General features: G+C 46.8%; 1 protein-coding gene across 3 annotated transcripts; it reads left to right on the top strand.

Annotated features, from left to right (window-relative positions):
• On the top strand, positions 1-22,084 carry RNF125 (ring finger protein 125). 3 transcript variants are annotated; one of them, XM_084887598.1, is made up of 6 exons: positions 1-278; positions 5,530-5,683; positions 9,668-9,762; positions 11,565-11,655; positions 14,254-14,361; positions 17,903-22,084. In XM_084887598.1, exons 1-6 carry the CDS (start codon positions 118-120, stop codon positions 17,987-17,989), a joined length of 696 nt encoding a protein of 231 aa, XP_084743724.1. In that variant the 5' UTR covers positions 1-117; the 3' UTR covers positions 17,990-22,084. The 3 variants fall into 3 exon arrangements, with proteins under 3 accessions (XP_084743724.1, XP_084743726.1, XP_084743725.1); XM_084887600.1 differs by lacking the exon at positions 1-278 and adding an exon at positions 536-647 and having other exon boundaries at positions 17,903-22,083; XM_084887599.1 differs by lacking the exon at positions 1-278 and adding an exon at positions 5,299-5,326 and having other exon boundaries at positions 17,903-22,083.
• The last annotated feature ends 312 nt before the right edge of the window (positions 22,085-22,396 follow it).

The raw sequence follows: 22,396 nt of genomic DNA, 5'->3' as shown, positions 1-22,396 counted from the left end.
CGGCGATCGCGGGGCCGGGCTGCTCCGGAGGCGGCGGCTATAGATCGCGGGGCCGGGCCCTCCTCCCTCCGGGACCTCAAACCCCCGGCGGGAGCCCGCAGCGGCGGCGGAGGGGCGATGGGCTCGGTGCTGAGCGGCGACGGCGGCAAGCCCGTGCCCGCCGCGCCCCCGCGGGCCCCGCCGCGCCGGCCGGACCCCGCGCCGCCCGCCCCGTCCTTCGACTGCGCCGTGTGCCTGGAGGTGCTGCACCGGCCCGTGCGCACCCGCTGCGGCCACGTGTGAGTGCGGCCCGGCCCGGAGGGGGAGCGGGAGCGGGGAGCCCACAGGGCCGGGAGCGGGGAGCGGGGAGCGGGGACCCGGGGGCCGGAGGGCGGGGGGCGGGGAGCGGGGACCCGGGGGCCGGAGGGCCGGGAGTGGGGAGCGGGGAGCCGGGAGTGGGGAGCGGGGAACGGGGAGCCCACAGGGCCGGGACCGGGAGGGGGGAGCGGGGAGCGGAGGGGGGGCGGGCGGGAGGCGCGGGGGGAACCTGGACCCATCCGGGTGCGGGCCACGGGATCCCGGGTCGGAAGGTGACACCGGATTTCGGGAGGAAAAAACAGCCAAAAAGCGGGCCCTACGGCTCCGGAGCTGCTCCCTCGGACGCCCAGGTGCGGGCCCCCCGGAGGGGGGAATCCCGGGGTGGAGCCGCCCGGAGCCGGCTGCCCGCTGCTGGGGCGGGAGGGTCCGGGCCGGAGCCCCCGGAGCTCCGCCTGGGCAGCGGGCCGGGGCTCCCGGGAGGGCACGGCTCCCCCAAACCCCGGCGCGGCGGGGCGGCCCCCCCAGACCCCGGGGTGCGGTTTGCTCTCCTGGCTGTGCGGTGCCGTGTTCCCGGCGTGTGCACACCCGGGCCTGTGTCAGTGCCCCCCCTCCCGCCCCGCCCCGAAGGCGGACGCACCCCCTCCGGGACGCCCAGGGGATCGGTCCCTGCCCGCCCCCGCCCCGCGCCGCCGGAGCCGGACCCAGTAACAGGGAACCGCGAGCTCCCGCACTCACTCTGCTGGCAGCCGGAGTGCATCCTGACTGTTTACTTAGGAGCTGGTGCGGGGCCTGTGGGTGCGGGGCCTGTGGGTGCGGGGCCTGTGGGTGCGGGCCCTGTGGGTGCGGGGCCTGTGGGTGCGCGGGGGCTGGGTGCCAGTGGGGATGGCTGGAGCAAGAGCGCAAACCGAGGGCTGCCCAACCACCATAGTTAGATGTAGCTCACCCCTCAAAACAAAACAAAATAAATATTCTAAACGGAAGCGCACAGAATACTTTCAAAGACCTGAGGCGGCCCTCACACCTCCAGCCTCAGCACGTGAAGTGGCTCTCACGCTGCAGCAGCCGGCGGTGAGGGAGCCCGGGAGAGAATCTCCAGCCCACACTGGAGCACTGAGCAGTGTCCTGGCCTTTCCCGGGCTGTCCCCGGGCCCTGGTTTCAGCTCTGCACTTGACACTCAAGGCTAATTCACCTGCCGTCCCATCAGGGTGCTGTTGGCCAGCTGCCCGGATGGAGCCCACGGCCGCACGGGAACCGCGGCGAGGCTGGGTACCATGTCACATGTGGGTTTGTGCAGGGCGGGACGGCCTCATTCACATTTAGCATGGTTGAGAGTTAACTTTAAAGCCGGGCTGCCGGCCAGGGGCACAGTGGCTATGGGGTCGGAAGGCTCTGTGGCAGCTTTGCGGTGGGGTCCTGGGGACCGGTGTCTGAGCGGACTGCTCCCCGGTTTGGGTTGGAAAGCTGTGTCTCACCGTGTGCAGCGCTTCAGCTTCTGCAGAGGATGATGAATACACATTCGCAAAACGTTAAGGCCTGTTCCCACTTTTTCTCTGTGAGAGCGACGAGGAAGCCAGCCGCTGGGAAAAACAGGCATGAAATCTACCCAGGCCGGACCGCTGGCCTTCCTCACTGGGCTGTCCTTTGTTTGGACAAATCTGTGGCCATTGTTCTGGCTGTGGGCAGAGTTTCCACATTACTGCTTCTGGCAAGGTCCCGTGGGCCCCTTCCGCTCTGAACGAGCATCGGTCCCTCCTGCCCTGGGGATGGGAGTGGTGTGCGCACCGTCCATCCTTCCTAAATCCATCCCTGTGTTCCATAGAACGTACACGGGAAAATGAAGACATGCAAACGGAACCTCTGTGCTATCCCCTGTGAAAGCTGACTTCCGAACTTGTTGAACGAGGTCATTTAGGCTCATTCATGTAAACACAAACCTATTTCATGCGGAGCAGTGTAACCATGGCAACAACGCCTTATAGCACTCTGTGAGCTGTGTTGTGCTGTAGTAGGAAAGGTGGGTGAGGACCAGCACGTGGCTTAATCTCTCTGCATCTGTCCCACTTGTAAAGCAACCTGAGTCATGGGGCTGGATGAGTGTTTAACGTGTACAAGGAGCCCTGATAAAGGCTCAGCACCTAGCTGGTGTCGCCTTCACCATCCTTCCACTAAGCCAGAACCCTTAAAGGGCTATTATCCCTTCTCTCTGTACTTATGGGGGGAAACAAAAGGGCCACCCAAGGTGGGTTTCAAGAAGTTCCATTTTAAAGTGATAGAACTTTAAAATGGAACTTCTTGAAATCCACCATCATCTCTCCTATCACTTGTAAAAATACACTGGGGGGGGGGGGCTTCTTTATCTTTTCCTTATCTTCTGTTATCGCCGGAGCTAGTGAACCTGTGCAAATGAAACTTAAAGGGAATCTGATTTACACTTAAATATCCAGAAACAGTCAAAGACCTCTGTTGCCCATTGGATAAGGTAGATCCCTGGGGAGAAAGAAGTGCAAGGCAGCTTCCCAACAGGGGCCAGATCGGGGGGAGCGGAGCTCAGGGGCAGGTGATGAATCAGGATCCGGCCTGTGAAAGTGCCCGGAGGAGAGATCCCATCTGACGGGAGACACTCCCAGAGGCACTGGGAGAGTGGGCTTGGAGGAAGAGACCAGAACTGGAACAGCCAGGGAGTGCCTTATTTTAATTTAATTAATTAATTTATTTTTTTTGTGTGTGTGTGACTATTTTTTTTTTATTGATTTTTTACGGAGAGGAAGGGAGAGAGAGAGAGAGTTAGGAACATTTATGAGAGAGATTCATCGATCAGCTGCCTCTTGCATGCCCCCTACTGAGGATGTGCCCGCAACCTAGGTACATGCCCTTGTCCGGAATCAAACCCGGGACCCTTCAGTCCACAGGCCGACGCTCTATCCACTGAGCCACACCGGTTTCGGCGGGGGAGTTCTCTTTAAAAAGGTCTGAGAACAGACCTCCTGTAACTGGGCAATCAATGGGTCCGCGCTGCCCGTCACTGCTGGAGTCAATTAAGCAGAGAGCGGGTGACGCACACAGGAGCGGTAATCCAGTCCTGCCGGCTCCAGTGCGGGAGCGCAGCAGGTCACCCGCAGAATCTGCTCTGCAGCCCCCCTCAGCCAGCCGCTTTGTCGGGCAGGACAAGGATCACTTGGGGAAGGAGGGGCCCCGGGCAGGGGAAGTAGGCAGTGTGCGCGGTGGGGGACCTTCATTGTGTGGGCAACAAGGTTGCTCATCCTCCCATGGTAATAGGCAGTTCCTGAGAGAGAATGGACCACAGGCCAAGGCTGACCCCCAGGTCCCAGGGCGTACAACTCCCAGCCAGGTTAGAATGTTTTTCCTTCCCTCCTTCCTTCTTTCTTTCCTTCCTTCCTTCCTTCCTTCCTTCCTTCCTTCCTTCTTCCTTCCTTCCTTCCTTCTTCCTTCCTTCTTCCTTCCTTCCTTCCTTCCTTCCTTCCTCCCTCCCTCCCTCCCTCCTTCCTTCCTTCTTCCTTCCTTTCTTCTTTTCTTCCTTCCTTACTTCCTTCTTCCTTCTTTTCTTCCTTCCATTTTTATTGATTTCAGAGAGGAAGAGAGAGGGAAAGAGAGATGGAAACATCAGTGATGACAGAGAACCACTGATTGGCTGCCTCTTGCACGCCCCTTACTGGGGGATCGAGCCCGCGTCCCTGGCATGTCCCCTTGACAGGAATATAACCTGGGACCCTTCAGTCCACAGGCCGATGCTCTTACCCTCTGAGCCAAACCGGCTAAGGGCAGAATGTCCTCTCTTTAACCGGCACAAGGCAGTCATGGTTAACGGCATGATTAGTGTTTCCCATAACCACAGCTAGCCCCAATATTCCGTTTTTGCCCCTACCACTAGCAGAGCTGAGTCCTTACTGCAGAATCTCCATCGATCCGATTGCATTAAATGGCTCTGAGTGACAGAACTTACTTAATAATGAAACGGCTGAGGACAGTTCTGACTTGCTCTCTGGGAATGGATGGAAACGTTCCATTTGTGGACAAGTATAAGCAGTAGAAGGTGTACACCAAATTGGCAGTTCTCCGAGTCTAAGGATCATCGACGGGTGCATTTTAAATGATCCGGAAATGTGCCTCGGCACTTTTGTGCACAGATGCAGGTGGTCGGGTTGAGGTAGTGGTAGTGTGTGGAAGTTCCCTGACTATGGCCAATGATCAGTGACTTAACATTTGACCTGTTGTTTGACTTCAGATGGAACTTGGCAGTGTAGATGCGAAGCATCCAGGCTCCTGGTGCTAAAAACAGGTGTATGTAGAGTGCCCCCTTCCCCCAAAGGGCCTGGGGGAGTGTCCCTTAAAATGGGCCAAACGGAGTCCTCCGAACCATCAGGGCCCAAAGCTCTGAGGGCCACCCTTTTAGTACAGGAATGCCCCTTCCCATGTGGCCATTCCTCTAAGGTTTGGCACGTAGTCGGGATTAGGTATTAGTGAGTTAATGGCTGACTCTTTGGCCAAATGCAGTGTGGATACTTGGGTGAACACCCCTCGAGTGGAGACAACCACTCCATGGTGCCAGCCAGCGGATGACAAGCAGTTTGAGTAGTAGCTACGAGTCCCATGATGGTTTTTGAACTCAGTTCCCTTTAAAAAAAAAAAAAAAAAAAAATATATATATATATATATATATATATATATATATATATATATATATATATTTTATTGATTTTTACAGAGAGGAAGGGAGAGGGATGGAGAGTTAGAAACAGCGATGATCAGGAATCAAACTATGACCTCTTGGTTTCGATGCTCAACCACTGAGCCATGCTGACACACTGAGCCATGCTGACAGGGCTTCCGCTTGCTATTTTCCTATCTAACACTCAAAATTCTACAAAGCAAATACCCATTTCCCCCAAAACTGCAGATGAAGTGGGATTAAAGAGGAGAAAGAATACAGTAACTGTTAACTCCATTTCTAGAAATGCCGGGTTCCCACGCTGTCTGTGCCCTTTTGTTTCCATGTGGGCAATGCATGCGGTGAGAACAGGTGACCCGGCGAAGCCTTGCTGCAGGCGGGGAGGGGGTAAGAGACGGGCCAGTGCCGGGAGCAGACGGACCTGTCCTGTGGTCCTGCAGCTCCCGTATACCGGGGCCACTGCCATGACCTTCCCACTGGGGACCGCATGGCGGCTGGGGCATGCCGTCGGGGAAAGTGACGTGCCCGCGGTGTGTCCCCGCAGGTTCTGCCGCTCCTGCATCGCCGCCAGTCTGAAGAGCAGCAGGTGGACCTGCCCGTACTGCCGGGCCTACCTCCCTTCGGAAGGAGTGCCGGCCACCGACGTGACCAAGAGGATGGAGTCCGAGTTCCAGAACTGCGCCGAGTGCGGCGCCCTGGTGAGTGCCCTGTGCTCCCGGCACCGGCCGGCACCGCTGGGGCCAGCGCGGCACAGCTCATTGGTCCACCTGGGCCCGTGGTCGGCACACCGCGGCTCGCGAGCCACATGCGGCTCTTAGGCCCATTGAGGGTGGCTCTTCCACAAAAATACCACGGCCTGGGCGAGTCTATTCTGAAGAAGTGGCGTTAGAAGAAGTTTAAGTTTAAAAAATGTGGCTCTCCAAAGAGGTTTCAGTCGTTGTGCTGTGGATATTGGGCTCTGTGGACTGAGGAGTTTGCTGATCACTGCCCTTTGACCTCACCCTCCCCTGACCTCCTAAAGTTGGTTGTCTCAGCCTTTCTCCAGCTTCATAGGTGGAAGCGGCAAGAAAACAGCCACCTGACGCCTACCATTGCCTTGTTTTCCAAACAGACGCTCCCTTTGGCTGCCTCCACTTCTTCTCTTCCCATGCCCCCGTGCCCCTGTGAAGTGCTCTCCATTCCTGCTGCTCCGTGGCAGCCCGCCAACAAGAGCTTGGTTATCCATCCAGTGGCACCCGGGCACCTACGCCCTTGCCTTGGCAGTGCTTCTCCTTCACTTCCTCCGGTGGCAGTGTTCATCCGTGACTCTAGGCGAGCATGGTTAACTCCTGTGAGGGCTGGGGGCTGTGCAAGAGATTCTGTGCAGATTCTATCTCAAATGCCAGAGTGACGCATGGAGATCGGGGTACACTTTGGGGATGTTACCTCAGTGTGTGTGGATGGTCACTTGGAGGGGCCAAAAGCAGGACTGGTGAAGCCAATTTGGTGGCTGTCGGCATGGATCCGGTGAGGGAGCTAGATTGGGGTGACAGTGTTAGGTGTGAAATGAGACGTTTTCCAAGGTGTGTTTAGAAGGGAGAGTGAGAGGAAATTGGTGAGACTGCCTGTGGGGTGAGTGAGGGGAAGTGTCACGGTGCCTGCAGGGCTTCTGAGGTGAGTAGTGAAGAGGTTAAGAGGGGGATCAGGTTTGGAGCAGAATCCACGGAGTTGAATTTGAGATGTGTTAAAATTTGAACCAAGTAGGAGATACTTAGAAGTACCAGCCTGAAGATTAAAAGAGAGATTATGCACTGAAGGGCTGAATTCCTTTAAGGAATCTGTCTTGATTGCTAACCTGAAGTATAGCCTGTTAGACTTTCTCTCAGCTCTCTGGGTCCCCTTTGTCACACGTCCCACCACTTCTTATTGTGCTTTTATGACTTTTTAGTTGAATACCAGTTATTCCCACCAGACTTAAGTTCCAAGAAGGTAAGGACTGTGTTTTATTGGCAGCTGTGTTCCCAGCACTTTGAAAAGGGACTGGCACATAGCAAGTGCTTACTGCAGTTTTGTTTGTAATTCATATTTCTGTGAGACTCCGTAATCTCTTCATGGCTGCCTGGCTACAGAATGCGTGCATGGCCTTTGGAGTCAAACATCCCGATTCTCTCACTTATTCTTTGTGATTTGGGACAAGTTTTAATCTGAGTTTTTGTTAACTCTGGAAAATGAGGAAAAGGTGATTTTTGTGTCACAGGATGGTTTTAACGGTGAATGAGAAAGCACGGGGCTGTTAGCGTGGTCTGAAACACGAGGAATGCTCCAAATCAAAAGATTTCACCTTATCCTCAAGACTATTGCTTGTTTTTACTTTGATTTTTTTTCCCCATCGTATAAAATTTAACATGTCCCAAGTCAAACTCAGGGTATTATATATTTCGTCATCCATTGTTTGTTTTTAAATATATTGATTTTTTTACAGAGAGGAAGGGAGAGGGATAGAGAGTTAGAAACATCAATGAGAGAGAAACATTGATCAGCTGCCTCCTGCACACCCCCTGCTGGGGATGTGCCCGCAACCAGAATCGAACCTGGGACCCTTCAGTCCGCAAGCTGACATTCTATCCACTGAGCCAAATTGGTTAGGGTTGTCATCCCATTCTTTATCCCACCTTTGGTGTCCGTCAGAAACAAGAACATTCAATTATTCTGGGTGGAAATTTCCTTTCTTTTTTTCATCCCCCTCCCCCCCTTCCCCGCCCATTTCTGCATTTTGCATTTCTCTTTGGGGTATTTCTTGTGTCCATCTCTTCCGTTTTCCATTACTCGTCCTGCCAGGGACACTGCCATTCCTTCTATAGCCATTTAGGTGCTACTTACGCTGAAGAACCCAGGACGGAGCTCCATCCCATGACCCTGGCTTCCATATTCCGTGCCCAGGATCAGCTTCCTCCCTGCTTGTCTTCGTTCTTTCTGAAGAACCAAAATCAATAACGCAGCATCTCTCCCCCTTCCATTAGATCAGAAGCAGCTTTACAGCAAGCACAGTGGTTTATTTATTTATTGTTCAAATAGGTTTTTATTGATTTCAGAGAGGAAGGGAGAGGGAGAGAGTGATAGAAACATCAACGACGAGAGAGAATCATGGATCGGCTGCCTCTTGCACGCCCCACACTGGGGATGTGCCCACAAGCTGGGCATGAACCCTGACCGGGAATGGAACTGTGACTTAGTTCATTGGTCAACACTCAACCATGGAGCCACACCGGCCGGGCCAGCCACAGTGGTTTATGTCTCTCCTGTCACCTCATTCCTTGCTTTACCTGCTTTTGTCTCTAGAGTGGCCACTGTATGAACTTAGCAGCGCGTTGGTCAGTATGTAGGGCCCCCAGATGGCTGATTGATGTGAAGAGCCCTTCGCTTTGCTGATAAAGGACCCACAGAGGAAGGAAGGACCCTTCACCCAGGCAGAGGAGAGAGAGGGGGCCCTGGGGGGCAGGGCTGGGTGTGGGAGATGGTGTAACCGTGTTTCAAGGCGGCTAGGACATCAGTCCCAGTGCTCACATCTTTCACAGAGACATTCCAAAGGCCGGGACCTGCTCTTATTTTTGCTCTTTTGTGAAGCGATTATCACCGTTTCAAGTGTGAGGGTTCCCTCCGGTGGCGTGGGCAGCGGGAAGCAGGGGGGCCGCCCCCTTAGCACAGCTGCCAAAGCGCCCTCCAGCACCGGGCGGGCCTGTCAGAGTTCCTACGGAAGCGCTGAGTCGAATGTGTGTCACTGAGCCACAGATCCTCATGGTGAGGGCTCTGGATGTATGTCTGGAGGAACAAGGGCTCTTTCTTCGGCCTTGATAAAAATGGACTGCGAGAGCTTCCTTCATGTGTGCTCGTAATGGGGCCATTAAGTGTGCTGTGCATTGTCAATTCATGGGACGATACTATATACATTGAAAACCAGGGCATTTATAGCTTTTCCCGAGGCATTTCTTCTTACTTACTATGGATATTCCTAGAATCCACCCACTTATTATATGTTTCTTTCTCTTTTTATTTATTTATTTATTTATTTATTTATTTTTTAAATATATTTTTATTGATTTTTTACAGAGAGAAAGAGAGAGAGATAGAGAGCTAGAAACATCGATGAGAGAGAAACATCGACCAGCTGCCTCTTGCACACCCCCTACTGGGGATGTGCCCGCAACCAATGTACATGCCCTTGACCAGAATCGAACCTGGGACCTTTCAGTCCGCAGACCGACGCTCTACCACTGAGCCAAACTGGCTTCGGCTATATGTTTCTTTCTGTCTTTCTTTTTCCCCCTCCTCTTTCCTCCCTCTTCCTCTCTCCCTTTTCTTTCCCACTTGCTTCTCCCCATCACCAATTTAGGGAGTGGCATTCCCAAAGTGTCCATTTCAGTTCATCTACGTCTTTCCACTTAAGAAAATAAGTGCTTTCTAGAAGAACCAAAATCAATCCGCGGCGTTCGGGCCTTCAAAGAGTTAGAGAAGTTGAAAAGGAGGGCTGTTCTGCAGGGCGCCCCCGCTTTGCTGCGCTGTCCTCATGAATACATCCTTGTACAGCCCGCTGGCCCCCGCGGCGACCTGTGTGAAACGATGAAAGCAGCAATCAGGCCGGGCCTGGCGGGCTGCACTGCGCTCCCTGTCAGCAGCCCGTTCATGTTGCACTTGCTTTCCCGTAGGTTTGCCTCAGCGAGATGAGGGCGCACGTGAGAAGCTGTCAGAAGTACATAGACAAATACGGACCTCTGCAGGAGCTTGGGGAGACAGCAGCAAGGTTTGTTTCCGAGCATCGTTTAGTGCTAACCTCGGTATGGCTGTACAGAATTCAATGCTGAAACGAATGCAAAGTAATATTGAATGTAAATTGTAATTGGAAACCATTTTTAAATGTTATGTTACAGAAAAGGAAAACAAATAATTGAATGGAAAATTTAAATTTTTTTATTGTGAAAATCTAGTTATGTGCAGGCTCTTAAGGATCATACCGTTTGTTTTGTGTTTGTTTGTTTTTTAATATTTTTTTTTTTTTATTGGTTTCTGAAAGGAAAGGAGAGGGAGAGAGATAGAAGCATCGATGATGAGAGAGAATCGCTGATTAGCTGCCTCCTGCATGCCCCACTGGGCAATCAAGCCTGCAACCTGGGCATGTGCCCTGTCTGAGAATGGAACCGTGACCTCCTAGTTCATAGGTCAATGCTCAACCATTGATTATGGAAGAATTTTGCTCTCTCTGCTCTAAACTCTTTGCATGGAGGGCACCAGCCGAGCTCTGGAGAGGTTAGGGAAACGCCCTCAGACGGGTTTCTATTAAGGAAGACCCACAAGCAATGAGGAACTGCTCGTTTCTTCTAGGCTCTGCTTTCTGACTAATAGAGCCCTGAAGTAGATCGTGATTAAGAGGTTATTTGTCTTAAAAAAAAAAAAAGAGGTTATTCATCTTTACTGGGCAGTTCCACCACCACTGCCCAGTTCCAGTCCATTCCCTCTCATTTTGCTGGTTCTCCTTAGAAAGCAGGAAGTAAGATCTCCATACATCTCCATATATGTTCTAACAAGGAGGGACAGGCCTCAGCAGGCATCTGTATTCTATGCCTTTGGGTGCTGGAAGATGGATAGGGGGGTTCTTGTTCCAGCATTAAGAAGGTTCAGCAATCTGGAGAAAGGCTGTGCATAGACTTTCTTAAACTCTTTCTCAAACTCAAAGTCCAAAGATAATTTTGGAAGGCATTGGGGGTCAGAGGATCCTAGCAGAAGGAGCTAAGTTTTCCTTGTCTCAGGACTCCTTGCTTTTTATTAGCACAAATTGTCCTAAGGCAAGGTGGAGATATACAAATCACAGGGTAGGGTTAGGTACAGAATCCATTGTCAAAATGGGGAATAGCCTACAGCTGTTCAGGTGTTTGGCCAACAGGAGTTAATAACATGTACATTAAGATGCCCTGAGCTGTCTGGCAGGAAACAATCATCCTTTTCAGGTTTGGAGAAAATGCCTTTAGCCATTCCCAACAGGTGATAACATATGTGACTCAGCCCTCCCTGCAGGCCTGGTCACCCACAACTACCTTCCCCTGCCGGCCATCTTGTGGCAGATACCTTTGACCGCATGGGGGCGACCATCTTCTGTGAGTGCATGAGGGTCAATTTGCATATTAACTCTTTATTATATAGGATTGTATTATTTTCCATACAAACAACTATAAACCTACTTTTGCCCCACCCTATATGTGTGCTAGAAGAGTTTGAGGACAAATAAAAACCAAATCAAAATTAGGAAAGAGAGGATGGAAAAGTGACAAAGTAACTCAGGGACCCGTGGGCGGACTTAGTGCTGTTTCTCAGTGAATGGTGTTCGAGTGTACTATAGCTGGTTCTCTCCCCTCTCACCGGAGGGACACGCATTTACATCCCTCAGGAGAAGAACTTTAGGCCCCAAGACCATCATCAGGATTGGAAAACATTATATCAGTTCAGAAAGAATGAGGACTGGAAACTGGACCTGTTTTTTTACCTCTGTAGTTAATGACTACTAACTCATTGCCAATCATTTAGTGATATTCTGTTCTATGCAATTTCCAGGTGTGTGTGTCCATTTTGCCAGAAGGAACTGGATGAAGACAGCTTGCTGGATCATTGTGTTAATCATCACAGATCAGAAAGGAGACCTGTGGTAAGGATTTTTGTCACTGTGCATTTCTGCAGTGTCCAAATTCAATATATATTAGAAAATTCATTCGATAAGCTTCTGTTTATAGATATATTATACAGGATAATTTATGTCGAGGTTATGGTAATTCTACAACATTAACAAAATGTGAAAATGTTAAATTGAAACTGATAAGAATAACAAATGTGCATTCACTCTTTCATTTATGAAATTAGTCATTATCTCTTACAGATTATCCTGGGCATAATCAACTAAGAATATCCCAAATGCATAGTTAAGATCTAACTTTAGTGTAATAACCATGGTCACATCCTAGGTTAAAAATATTTTTAAATAATGCAAATAGAGTTATGAAAAATACACTAGAAATGAAAAGTGGAAAGTTATATAAAATAATCAAAAAAAGAAAAGTTTAAAGTCATTATCTTTATTAATCAGACTATTAGTTTATTTCCTATATATCCACATGCTTGTGCATTAAGTACATATATTGCTCATCATTTCCTAGGTTCATAGTGAGTGCTGTCTTTTTTCATTTCAGTCTGGCATTTTAGTTCTACTTTATGGTGTGGCTTTGGCTTTTAAATTTTTATTGCTGTATAGTAGTGAGGTAAGGCTTTTTTTTTTTAAGAGATTTTTTTTTTTAATTTATATTTTATTGATTTTTACAGAGAGGAAGGGAGAGAGATAGAGAGCTAGAAACGTCGATGAGAGAGAAACATCGACCAGCTGCCTCCTGCACACCCCCCACTGGGAATGTGCCCACAACCAACGTACATGCCCCTGACCGGAATCGAACCTGGGACCTTTCAGTCCACAGACCGACGCTCTACCACTGAGCCAAACCGGTTTTGGCTTTTTTTTTTTTTAAGTTAACTATAACATTCACCATATGACCAGCAATCAAATTTTTGGAAATTTATCCTAGAGAAATAAAAACATCTTTGCAACTATCTGTACACAAATGTTCGATGCAGTTTGATTTGTAACAGCCTCAAACTGTAAACAACAAATGTCCTTCAGAAAGTAAATGGTTAAACTGTGGTATATCCATATCATGGTCTACTTACCACTAGCAATAAAAAGGAGGGAATTATGGATGCAAGCAACAACTTGGATGAGTCTCAAGGTCATTCTGCTCAGTGATAAAGAGCCAATCTCACAAGATTAGCAGCTTGTGAGATTAAGTGCTATATGACTGGATTAAATACTGTATAATTGGATTTATTTAACATTCTCAAAATGATGACAAAATGGGGAGCAGGTGGGTGAACACCAGGGTAGGCAGAGGAAGGTAGTAGGGGGATAATACTAGGAAGCTCCTTTGCAGTGACAGGACACTTTGTATCTTGATTGTGTTGATGAGTATATGAATCTATATCCATGATAACATTTCATAGGACTATGTGCGCGCGCACACACACACATACATACACGCACACATGCACGCACACACGCGTGCAACTGAATTCATGTAAAAAGTGGTAAAACCTAAGGCAGATCTGTAGTCTAGTTAATTGCCAACTTCCTGATTTTGATAATGGCTATAGTTATGTAAGATATTACCATTTGGGAAAACTGGGTGATGAAACATGGGACCATTCTGAATTATTTTTGCAATTTCTTGGGAGTTTATAAATATTTCAAAATGACAGGGTTTTTTTGAAGAGCTATTCATACCTATTAAATTAGGAAATACATGTAAATACTAATTATTGATACTGGTGTGTTAAAATCTTTATTGCTGATGGTAATAAAAGTACTTTAGAGCGATAGATATTATGAACCATAAATGTTCATAACCTTTGACTATGATTCATCTTTTCTGGTCATTTATCCAAAAATATAACCCCCCGAAAGATAAACACTATAGATAATATCATTTGTAATAATAAAATTTCTACATACAAAAAACTTATTTCAAGAGGTAGGCAACTAATTAAGTACATTAGAGTGCATCTACTAACTGTACGATTGTTTAATCAGTTAATAACTCTGAAAATAATAGCTATACAATAATATGTATACAAGAAATTTATACAAGAATAAATGTGATTTTATTTGTTTAATGTTGTTTCAATGTTTATGAAATTGTAAAACATAAAACTGAGGTATGGCCAATAGATTTGTCGAGTTAAATTTCACTTTATTGAATCGCTATGTATTTTTTTAATTAAAATTTGTTGGGATGACAGTGATTAATAAGATTATATAGGTTTCAGACATAGATTTCTGTGATACATGATCCTTATATTGCACTGTCGGCCCACCACCCAAAGCCAGATCATCTTCTGTCGCCATATATTTGGCTTCCCATACTCTTTACTACCTCCCATCCCTTTCCCTCTGGTAACCACCATACTGGTGTCTGTGTCTGTGAGTTTCAGTCTTATATCCCATGTGTGAGGGAAATCATATGGTTCTTTGCTTTTCTGACCGCCTTCTCTTGCTTAGCATAGTCTCAAGGTCCATCCGTGTTGTCACCAGTGGCAGGATTTCATCCTTTCTTATGGCTGAGTAGTTGGCTCTTTGATGTTTTAATTCTGACGTTAGTGATTATTTTAAATTCTTCCTTGAACTCTTGGTCTTGTCTGTTTCCAGTTCTGCCCACTCTGCCGTTTGATGCCTACCGAGAACCCTAGCAGCTTCAATGGCAGTTTGATAAGACATTTGCAAGTCAGTCACACGCAGCTGTATGAGGATTTCTTAGTGAGTATTTGTTATGTTTTTACATTGTCTTCATGTGTCTGTGTGAAGCTTGCTTTTTTAATCCAAGCAAATAAAGAGGGGAAAATGCCTATATAGCCAAAGTGTTAAGTATTAGCATTAACTAAGAAATCATAAAAATAGAGTGTTTTGTAAATTTGGCTATTAATATTAAAGCAGTTATCTGCCTTACACAAAACTATTTTTGTGTGATCCGTATAATTATCCATTGTATAAGAAGCCAGAGTTCACCTTCAAATTATTTTAGTTTCTACTTTACTCCTCCCCATGTATAATTTTTGTGAACCTGAAAACTTATATAGCTGAGATACAATCACATCAATAATGAAACGATTCAGAGAGTTTGTTGTGCATCCAGTTATTTTTAAAAATGTGTTTTTATTGATCCCAGAGAGGAAGGAAGAGAGAGAGAGAGAGAGAGAGAGAGAGAGAGAGAGAGAGAGGGAAAGAAAGAAACATCAATGATAAGAGAGAATCATTGATCAGCTGCCTCCTGCACAACCCCCACTGGGAATGGAGCCTGCCTGCAGCCCAGGCCTGTGCCCTGACTGGAATCGAACCCTGACCCCCTGGTTCATAGGTCGATGTTCAACCACTGAGCCACACCAGCAGGGCCAGTTGCTTTTATAATACATTGAATGGCTGTTCACAGATATAACATTATCTGTGTAGTAAGTCACATAGGCATTATTTTTTTTTAATTTACATTTTATAAAACAATATTTATTTATTGAACTTTTTTAAACATAAATTTTTTTTAAAATATAAATATTTTATTGATTTTACACAGAGAGGAATTGAGAGGGACAGAGAGTTAGAAACGTCGATGAGAGAGAAACACCGACCAGCTGCCTCTTGCACACCCCCACTGGGGATGTGCCCGCAACCAAGGTACATGCCCTTGACCGGAATCGAACCCGGGACCTTTCAGTCGCAGGCCGACGCTCTATCCACTGAGCCAAACCGGTCCCGGCTAAACATAAGTTTTTTAAAATATTAGCCGAAACCGGTTTGGCTCAGTGGTAGAGCGTCGGTCTGCGGACTGAAAGGTCCCAGGTTCGATTCCGGTCAGGGGCATGTACGTTGGTTGCGGGCACATCCCCAGTAGGGGGTGTGCAAGAGGCAGCTGGTCGGTGTTTCTAGCTCTCTATCTCTCTCCCTTCTTCTCTGTAAAAAATCAATAAAATATATATTTTTAAAAAAATATTAAATGTGCACAAAGTAGACAGAATAGTATAATGAACCCCCCATAGAACCATCAATAGCTACCAACTCATGACCAATCTCATTATATTGACTTTTTTTTTATGCAAGAAAAGTTAGGTATTGCACCAATAGTCCCAATGCTTATGACTGTATAGCCCAGGATCAGAAATGAGGATAACAAGCAAAAAGTTAGTGTAGTCTTTGTTGTGCTTTGGTCCATGTGTTGTCATAGGAGGGTAGTATGTTATCCTGAGTCCCTTGCAGCCTGTAAGAGGGGAAATCACTCAGAGCTATGTTCTGAAACATAATATTTTATTGTTAACTTTCCTCTAAATACAGGACTGTTAATGGCTAAATTTGAATTTGCAGATAATCTGACATTGTTCTTTATGCTATGTCAAGATAGAACTTAGTAATTGTTAACGATTTGTTAAAAGTGGTTCATTTGACAGTCCTCTCTTTGCTTTGTGATCTATGCACTCTGATTACCCAGATTCAACGCGAGGAATTTGGGTTCTGGCCTGGATTGAAGAGACAGCTCTGTCACAACAGTGTGACCTTGGGCAGGCTGTTGACCTTTGAGCCTCTGTTGATTTGCTAAGTGAAGGGAGTAAACAGCACCTATTCCCCAAAGCTTTTGAGAGGCTTGGATATGAGGGCAATCTGGCTGCGACATCTGTCACCCCATGGATCTCCAGGGTTGATTCGGCTGATCTGGCTGGCTAGGCAGGTGTCCAGCTCCTCCCTCACCGATCCGTGTGCGTCCCTCCCGAAGCTGCGCGCTCGGTCGAAGAGGATGACTTTCCCCCAAGAGGCGAGGACCGGTCTTCGGTCAAGGGTATACGAGTAGCTGCGCTCCCCTGCAAGAACCTCCACACAAGCTCTCAAGGTCCATTTGAGAGGCTTGAGTGAGGGAATCCAGATCAAGTGCTCTGCAGAGTGGGCAGGGATCCCAGGAAGGTTGGAGGTGGGAGAGAATAGGTGTGAATATGAGGACCCCTTGAGGGACTGCACAGGCTACCCCAGAGCTTCCTGGACTCTGCTCCGCCTCAAATAGTGTCTCTGGTCCCCAAAGGACACAGGCCTCACAGGGCCTGGCTCTGGTCCGTGTTCTCATGTTTCACCGCACACAGGGAGGGCTTCCTCTTTATTTTAGCTCCATCGGATGTTCTAAAAGCCATCACCCGTTCTAGCTGTTCACATTCAGTCTATTCTTCTCAAGGTCTTTCCAAGTATGAATCCAAGGAGAAACCACTTTGGTGAGAATACTTTCCACCCACTCAAAGCCGTGTTCTTGGATATGGAAGTGAGGCTGAAACAGTGCTCTTTGGCGGGTTTGTTTGCTTGTTTCCTCAGCTACCAAGTACCATGGGAGGCACCTCAAGCATATTACCTCATTTTATTCCTGTAACAACTACTGTCACTCTATTATCCTCACTTAGGGATGAAATATCTGAAGCTCAATGCATGGATTCGGCCTGATCTCCGCAGGCCAGGCAAGGGACCCCATCAGTGCATGAATCCATGCGCTGGGCCTCTAGTATGCATTTAAGACCTTTGGTTAATCTCTTCCTGCCCTTTTCCCTGCCCCCTTTCCCTCTGAGATTCATCATTCTGTTCCATGTTTCCAAGCCTGGGCATTGAGTGTCAGCCCTGGTGGTTAGTGCGCATCGTAGCTCCTGGTTGAACGGTCCAATGGTCAGTTAGGCTTTTATGTATAGAGATGTTTCAGAATGGACTTTAAACACATACTTACGAGCTGGTTTTCTTTCTTTTTTTCTTTTTAGTTTTTGAAGGAAGAGGAGATGAGTTGCAAAGGACAGGGCTCTTGATAGTTTTTGTCTTGTTTACAGAATGTGCTGACAAAGTTTTGAATGTCATTTTGACCACAGGAAGGCAAGGAGAAAGAGAGTTTTGCTTTCAGCAGTTTTCAGATAGATCCTTAGTCGCTGTGCTGAGATTGCTGAGTCCTATGGAAATGTCCTGACTTTATTTGACATGTTATGAGGAACCTAGCTGTCTGACCAGTGTTTGTAGTGACGATTAAAAACTATTCATTTGATCTGATTCAAAACTTTAAATCTGATCTGATTCAAAACTTTAAATCCCAAATCAAGACTCTTTTGCCATGACAATGGCTGGTCACTTCATAGGCAGTCAAATAAAATAGAAGATGCACTGTCTCCAAACCAAAGTGCTAGGTTCCCTGACAGGTTTTTTTTATGGAAGATTGGACAGGCCACTGAACTCGGGGATCTTCTCAGTTTGTGAAAATTGTCTCTGATTGTATGTTTCTAACTCTTTTTCTTACTTGTAGGATTTTAATATAATTGAAGAAGCTCTTATCCGAAGGGTATTAGACCGGTCACTTCTGGAATATGTGAGTCACTCAAACACCACATAATGTTGTGAAAAGGAGAAGGAAGGAGACCATACAGTTGCGCCATTTGTTAAGATGCTGCTGGAACAGCGGGAGGGGAATTGTGGATGTTCGATGGGCAGAAATGTATAACCCAGTTCTGTTGCATTGTAAAACTGCATTTATCTTGATGGCTTAAATCTGTTTTACATTCCTGATCTTTTTAGATGCTCAACAAACAAAAATAGTCTCCATTAGCCCATTAATATGTGAAAGAGAACGTAAGGCTGGGATTTGTGGGTGAAGGATCTTCATTTGCAAATTGGATGACAGTATGTGTAATGCTACTTACTAATCATAGCACCATGATGGTAGGGCAAGGTAACTAATCTTTGGTCTATGTAAAAAGGTGGGAAGTGAGACAAATTGTGGACATGCAAGGAAATAGGAAAGCTGTTTCAATGATCATGTTCTAATAGAATAACATGAATAACCTTGTATGGTGGGGAAGGAAAATTTTGGAAGTCGACACAGTCCATTTAACCAAATTGTATAGCATAACCTAACAAAATTAATTTCACGTTAGGAATGTATGCCTAATTCTTTTACTTTTTGTAACTGCATACATAAGAACTTACTATTCTATTTTTCAAATGTTTGTAGCTTGTTATTTAGGACTATTTCTATAATGTAGGCAAGTTCTTAAGAACCACCAGCTGTTATGTATAGTAGAGGTATTCACATCCATAATTCTTAGCGGAAAATCCAAAGGGCCTTGATGTTATTTTTTATTTCACCCGTTAGAAAAACTATAAAAAAAACACTGAAAACCAAACAGAATTATTGCTCATCACATCGTTGCAGGGAAACACTCTTGTCAGCCACCCGGGATGCCCTCTGCGTGTCCTGTCACAGTTCACAGTGCTCATCCCCCATCCCACGAAAGTAACCATCACATTGACTTCAGTACTAGTCACTCTCTTGTATTTCTTTAGTATTTTATTGCCCAAGAGTGTATCTCTGCACACTGTTTTTTATCGTACTCATTTAAAATTATTATGAGATGTACCTTTTACAACCCTTTTTAAAAATATATATTTTATTGATTTTTTTACAGAGAAGACGGGAGAAGGATAGAGAGTTAGAAACATCAATGATCGAGAAACATATCGATCAGCTGCCTCCTGCACACCTCCCTCTGGGGATGTGCCCGCAACCAAGGTACATGCCCTTGAGTCCACAGGCCGACGCTCTGTCCACTGAGCCAAACCGGTTAGGGCTTATATCCTGTTTTACACGTTCCCCCTTCTCTCTTCTTCTTAAACTGTACCTGTTGGAGAACCTGGTCTTAGAATCATGGTTTCCCGCCGTCTGTCTTGTGCTGATTGCAGACTCAGGGCACAGGTCAGCGTGCTCACTCATTGCAACTAGACTTACCATTGTTTCTGGGAGGGAGCTAAGAAATAACTTTGCCTTTTAAAGATAAGACACTTCATAAGGTTATTTTTAAATATATATTTTACTGATTTCAGAGAGAAGGCAGAGGGAGAGAGAGAAACATAATGATGAGAGAGAATGATTGCTAGGCTGCCTCCTGCACACCCACACTGGGGATGGAGCCCCCAATCTGGGCATGTGTCCTGATGGGGAATCGAACCATGACCTCCTGGTTCATAAGTGGACGCTCAACCACTGAGCCACACTGGCCGGGCCATGAGTTTATTTTGATACTTTCAAGTCAAATGGAGTACTACAATCTAATCTTTTTTTTTTTTTCTTTTCTTTTAAACTGTATTTCCAATTTTTTCTATACTGAGAATTCTGGTTTTCCAAGACAGGCCATGATAGAATATCACATTTCTTTCATCACCTTACACTTCAGAATAACAGTGCTAATACAGCTACCACCAATATGTAATGAAAACAATGGAACGCTTTTTATTTGTGCTCCCTCTCCTCCCCTACTTCTTAAAGCTGTACTACATCAACATTTTCAGAACATTTTTGTATGGAATCACATACTATACTTTCTCCCTCCTCCCCGTTAGTCTTAGTTCTTCAAGTAACTGTGTTCAATGCTTGCCACCAGTCCTGATTTGATAGTTTGGCTGTTTTTCATATCTGACGCTTTAAGGATGAATCCAGGACATAGAATAACATTTCTGTCGTGAAAGCAAGCAAAGAAGCTATGAAGACTAGTCAAAACTTTATTTGGTTGCAGTTAAGCTTTTAAATTGTAATCAGTTATACACTGTTTCGTTTCTTACACATAAATGTCGTCGTAATCAGGGTGTCCAAATATCCATAGCAGACTGCCCCTTCCTCTCTGAAGCCTGCTTACGACCCCGCCACCCACTGCGAGGGGCTTAGAACCACGGGAAGCCGGTGCAGTGAGGGCCTCCATCGTCCTCTCAGCCGCCGGCCTCCCAGCTGTGGGCAGGGACAGATGTTCAGTTTCACAGCCTCTTCCTCCTCGCTGGGTGAGTCACCCAACAAAGCGCCAGAGGAGGGAGGTCATCATCAGACCGAAGATCTATTTTTATCCCTAAAAAATAATTTCTGAGCACCAGTCCTATCCAGAGAAGAAACCCTTGCTCATTTAGAGCAGTACAAGAGGCTTCTTTAAATCTGTAACACTTGAAAAGATGTCAAAGCATTAAGTCCCGTGAGTTAAATAAGCTTTAAGTCCCGGGAGCCAGGGCACCGGCTCTGCATGGCCCCGGGCTCCGCTGAGGGCGAGCGCCGCCCCCGGGGAGCAGCGGGCGCTGGCGCCCGCATCAAGTTGCCTTCTGAGTTGTTTTGAGTTCTAAAATGATCAAGTGCAAATATCCATTCTTTCACGGTGCCTTTAACCTTTCTTATATGAAAGAAATCTTATAATGCATTGTTTTAACAAGTGGAGACCAGCATTGGAAGCTGTTGACTCCTAGCACAAAGTGTCACCTGTTCCCAGTGCCTCAGACACAGCTTTTCCAAGGCCTCAGCAGGGAGATCGGAGTCACCTGTTTGTCTCCAAGGCCAACCTCTCCAAACCCTAAAAACCTGGGGGCTTCTCCTCTCATGGCCTTCCACCCGGGCTGTGGACGTAGGTTAGAAGTTGGGGTTTGAGCCTGTGAACCTCTATTAAGACAGCTTGGGTCACAGATCCCGCTCCAGCGATGTCACTGCATTACATTCCTGGGGTGCTCCGTCTTCCCCGTGGGAGCGAGCTCACTCCGGTTACTGAGTGCCGAGTGTATGATTTGTACCGTTAGGCATGGACGTTATTTTAAAAAGTCATGAAGAGGTTCATTCTTTCCTTAGGCAACTGCGAAAACACACCTGTATGATCAGAATTTAAAGTGTGCAGGGTTTTGTTTTTTTCCTTCTGTAAAGAATTTATTGTGAGAAATAAAGAATGGCAGGACCATTGCTTTAAATATCTTTTGTGTCTATTAAATATCTATTGTGTCTATTCTTAAATATTGATCTTGATACGTTTTGTACACAAACCGATAAGCTTTTTAAATTGTCATTCAGCAGCATCTAGCACAAACATATACTGTCCCACAGGCCTCTCGGGGAATGCTTGGTAACACCTAGAGACATTTTTGTCATAACTGGGTAACTAGTGGCCGGGACAAAGGTAGAGGCCAAGGATGATGCTCACTCTTCTGCAAGGCCCAGCGCAGCCCCCTCACGACAGAGAATCACCGTGCCCCTCATGTCACCCGTGTCCAGGTTTCGGAACCCTGGTTTAGGCCACAGAAATGCTGGTCACCATGCAGTTACTGGTTCTGCTCCCAGGGCTTCACTGGAATTTAAAAGGTAATGTTCTGCATTGTGGTACTCAGAAATGGTTGATAGGCAAAGGACTTGTATGCATGCACATAACCAGTGGACGCAAGACCCTGGGAGGGGGGTGAGGGCATATGCGGGGGTTGGGGGTAGGGGAGTCTGAGGGAAGGTTAATTGGGAAAAATAAAAGACATATGTACTACTATCTGTAATATTTTTAGCAATAAAATAAGAACAAAAATAAATGAAAATAAATTATTAATTGGACATTTAAAAAAAAAAAGAAATGGTTGATAGGAATCACCTTTATGATTTAGTCTACGGCTGGAGGATTATGAGATGTTCAAGATTAAGATTCGCCCAGCCATCATGGACCCATGGTTGAGCATCAACCAATGAACCAGGAGGTCACGGTTCGATTCCCAGTTGGGGCACAGGCCCCGGTTTCAGTGTGGTGCCTGCAGGCAACCAGCAGATCAATGACTCTCTCTCATCATTGATGTTTCTATCTCTCCCTCCCTCTCCCTTTCTCTCTGAAATCAATAAAAAAAATATTTTTAAAGAAAAGATTAAGATCCAATCAAAGATAAAAGTAAGAGGCATTAGACTGGAAATGGCACTGCCTGAGAAGCAAGCTGGAAGGGGTTAGGTGGCCTCCGCTGGAGGAAGTAGTGA

Source organism: Pipistrellus hanaki (genome assembly GCF_964339955.1).
Source record: "Pipistrellus hanaki genome assembly, chromosome: 6".
In the NCBI taxonomy this organism is placed as follows: Eukaryota; Metazoa; Chordata; class Mammalia; order Chiroptera; family Vespertilionidae; genus Pipistrellus; species Pipistrellus hanaki.
This window is presented reverse-complemented; position numbering and strand designations above follow the sequence as displayed.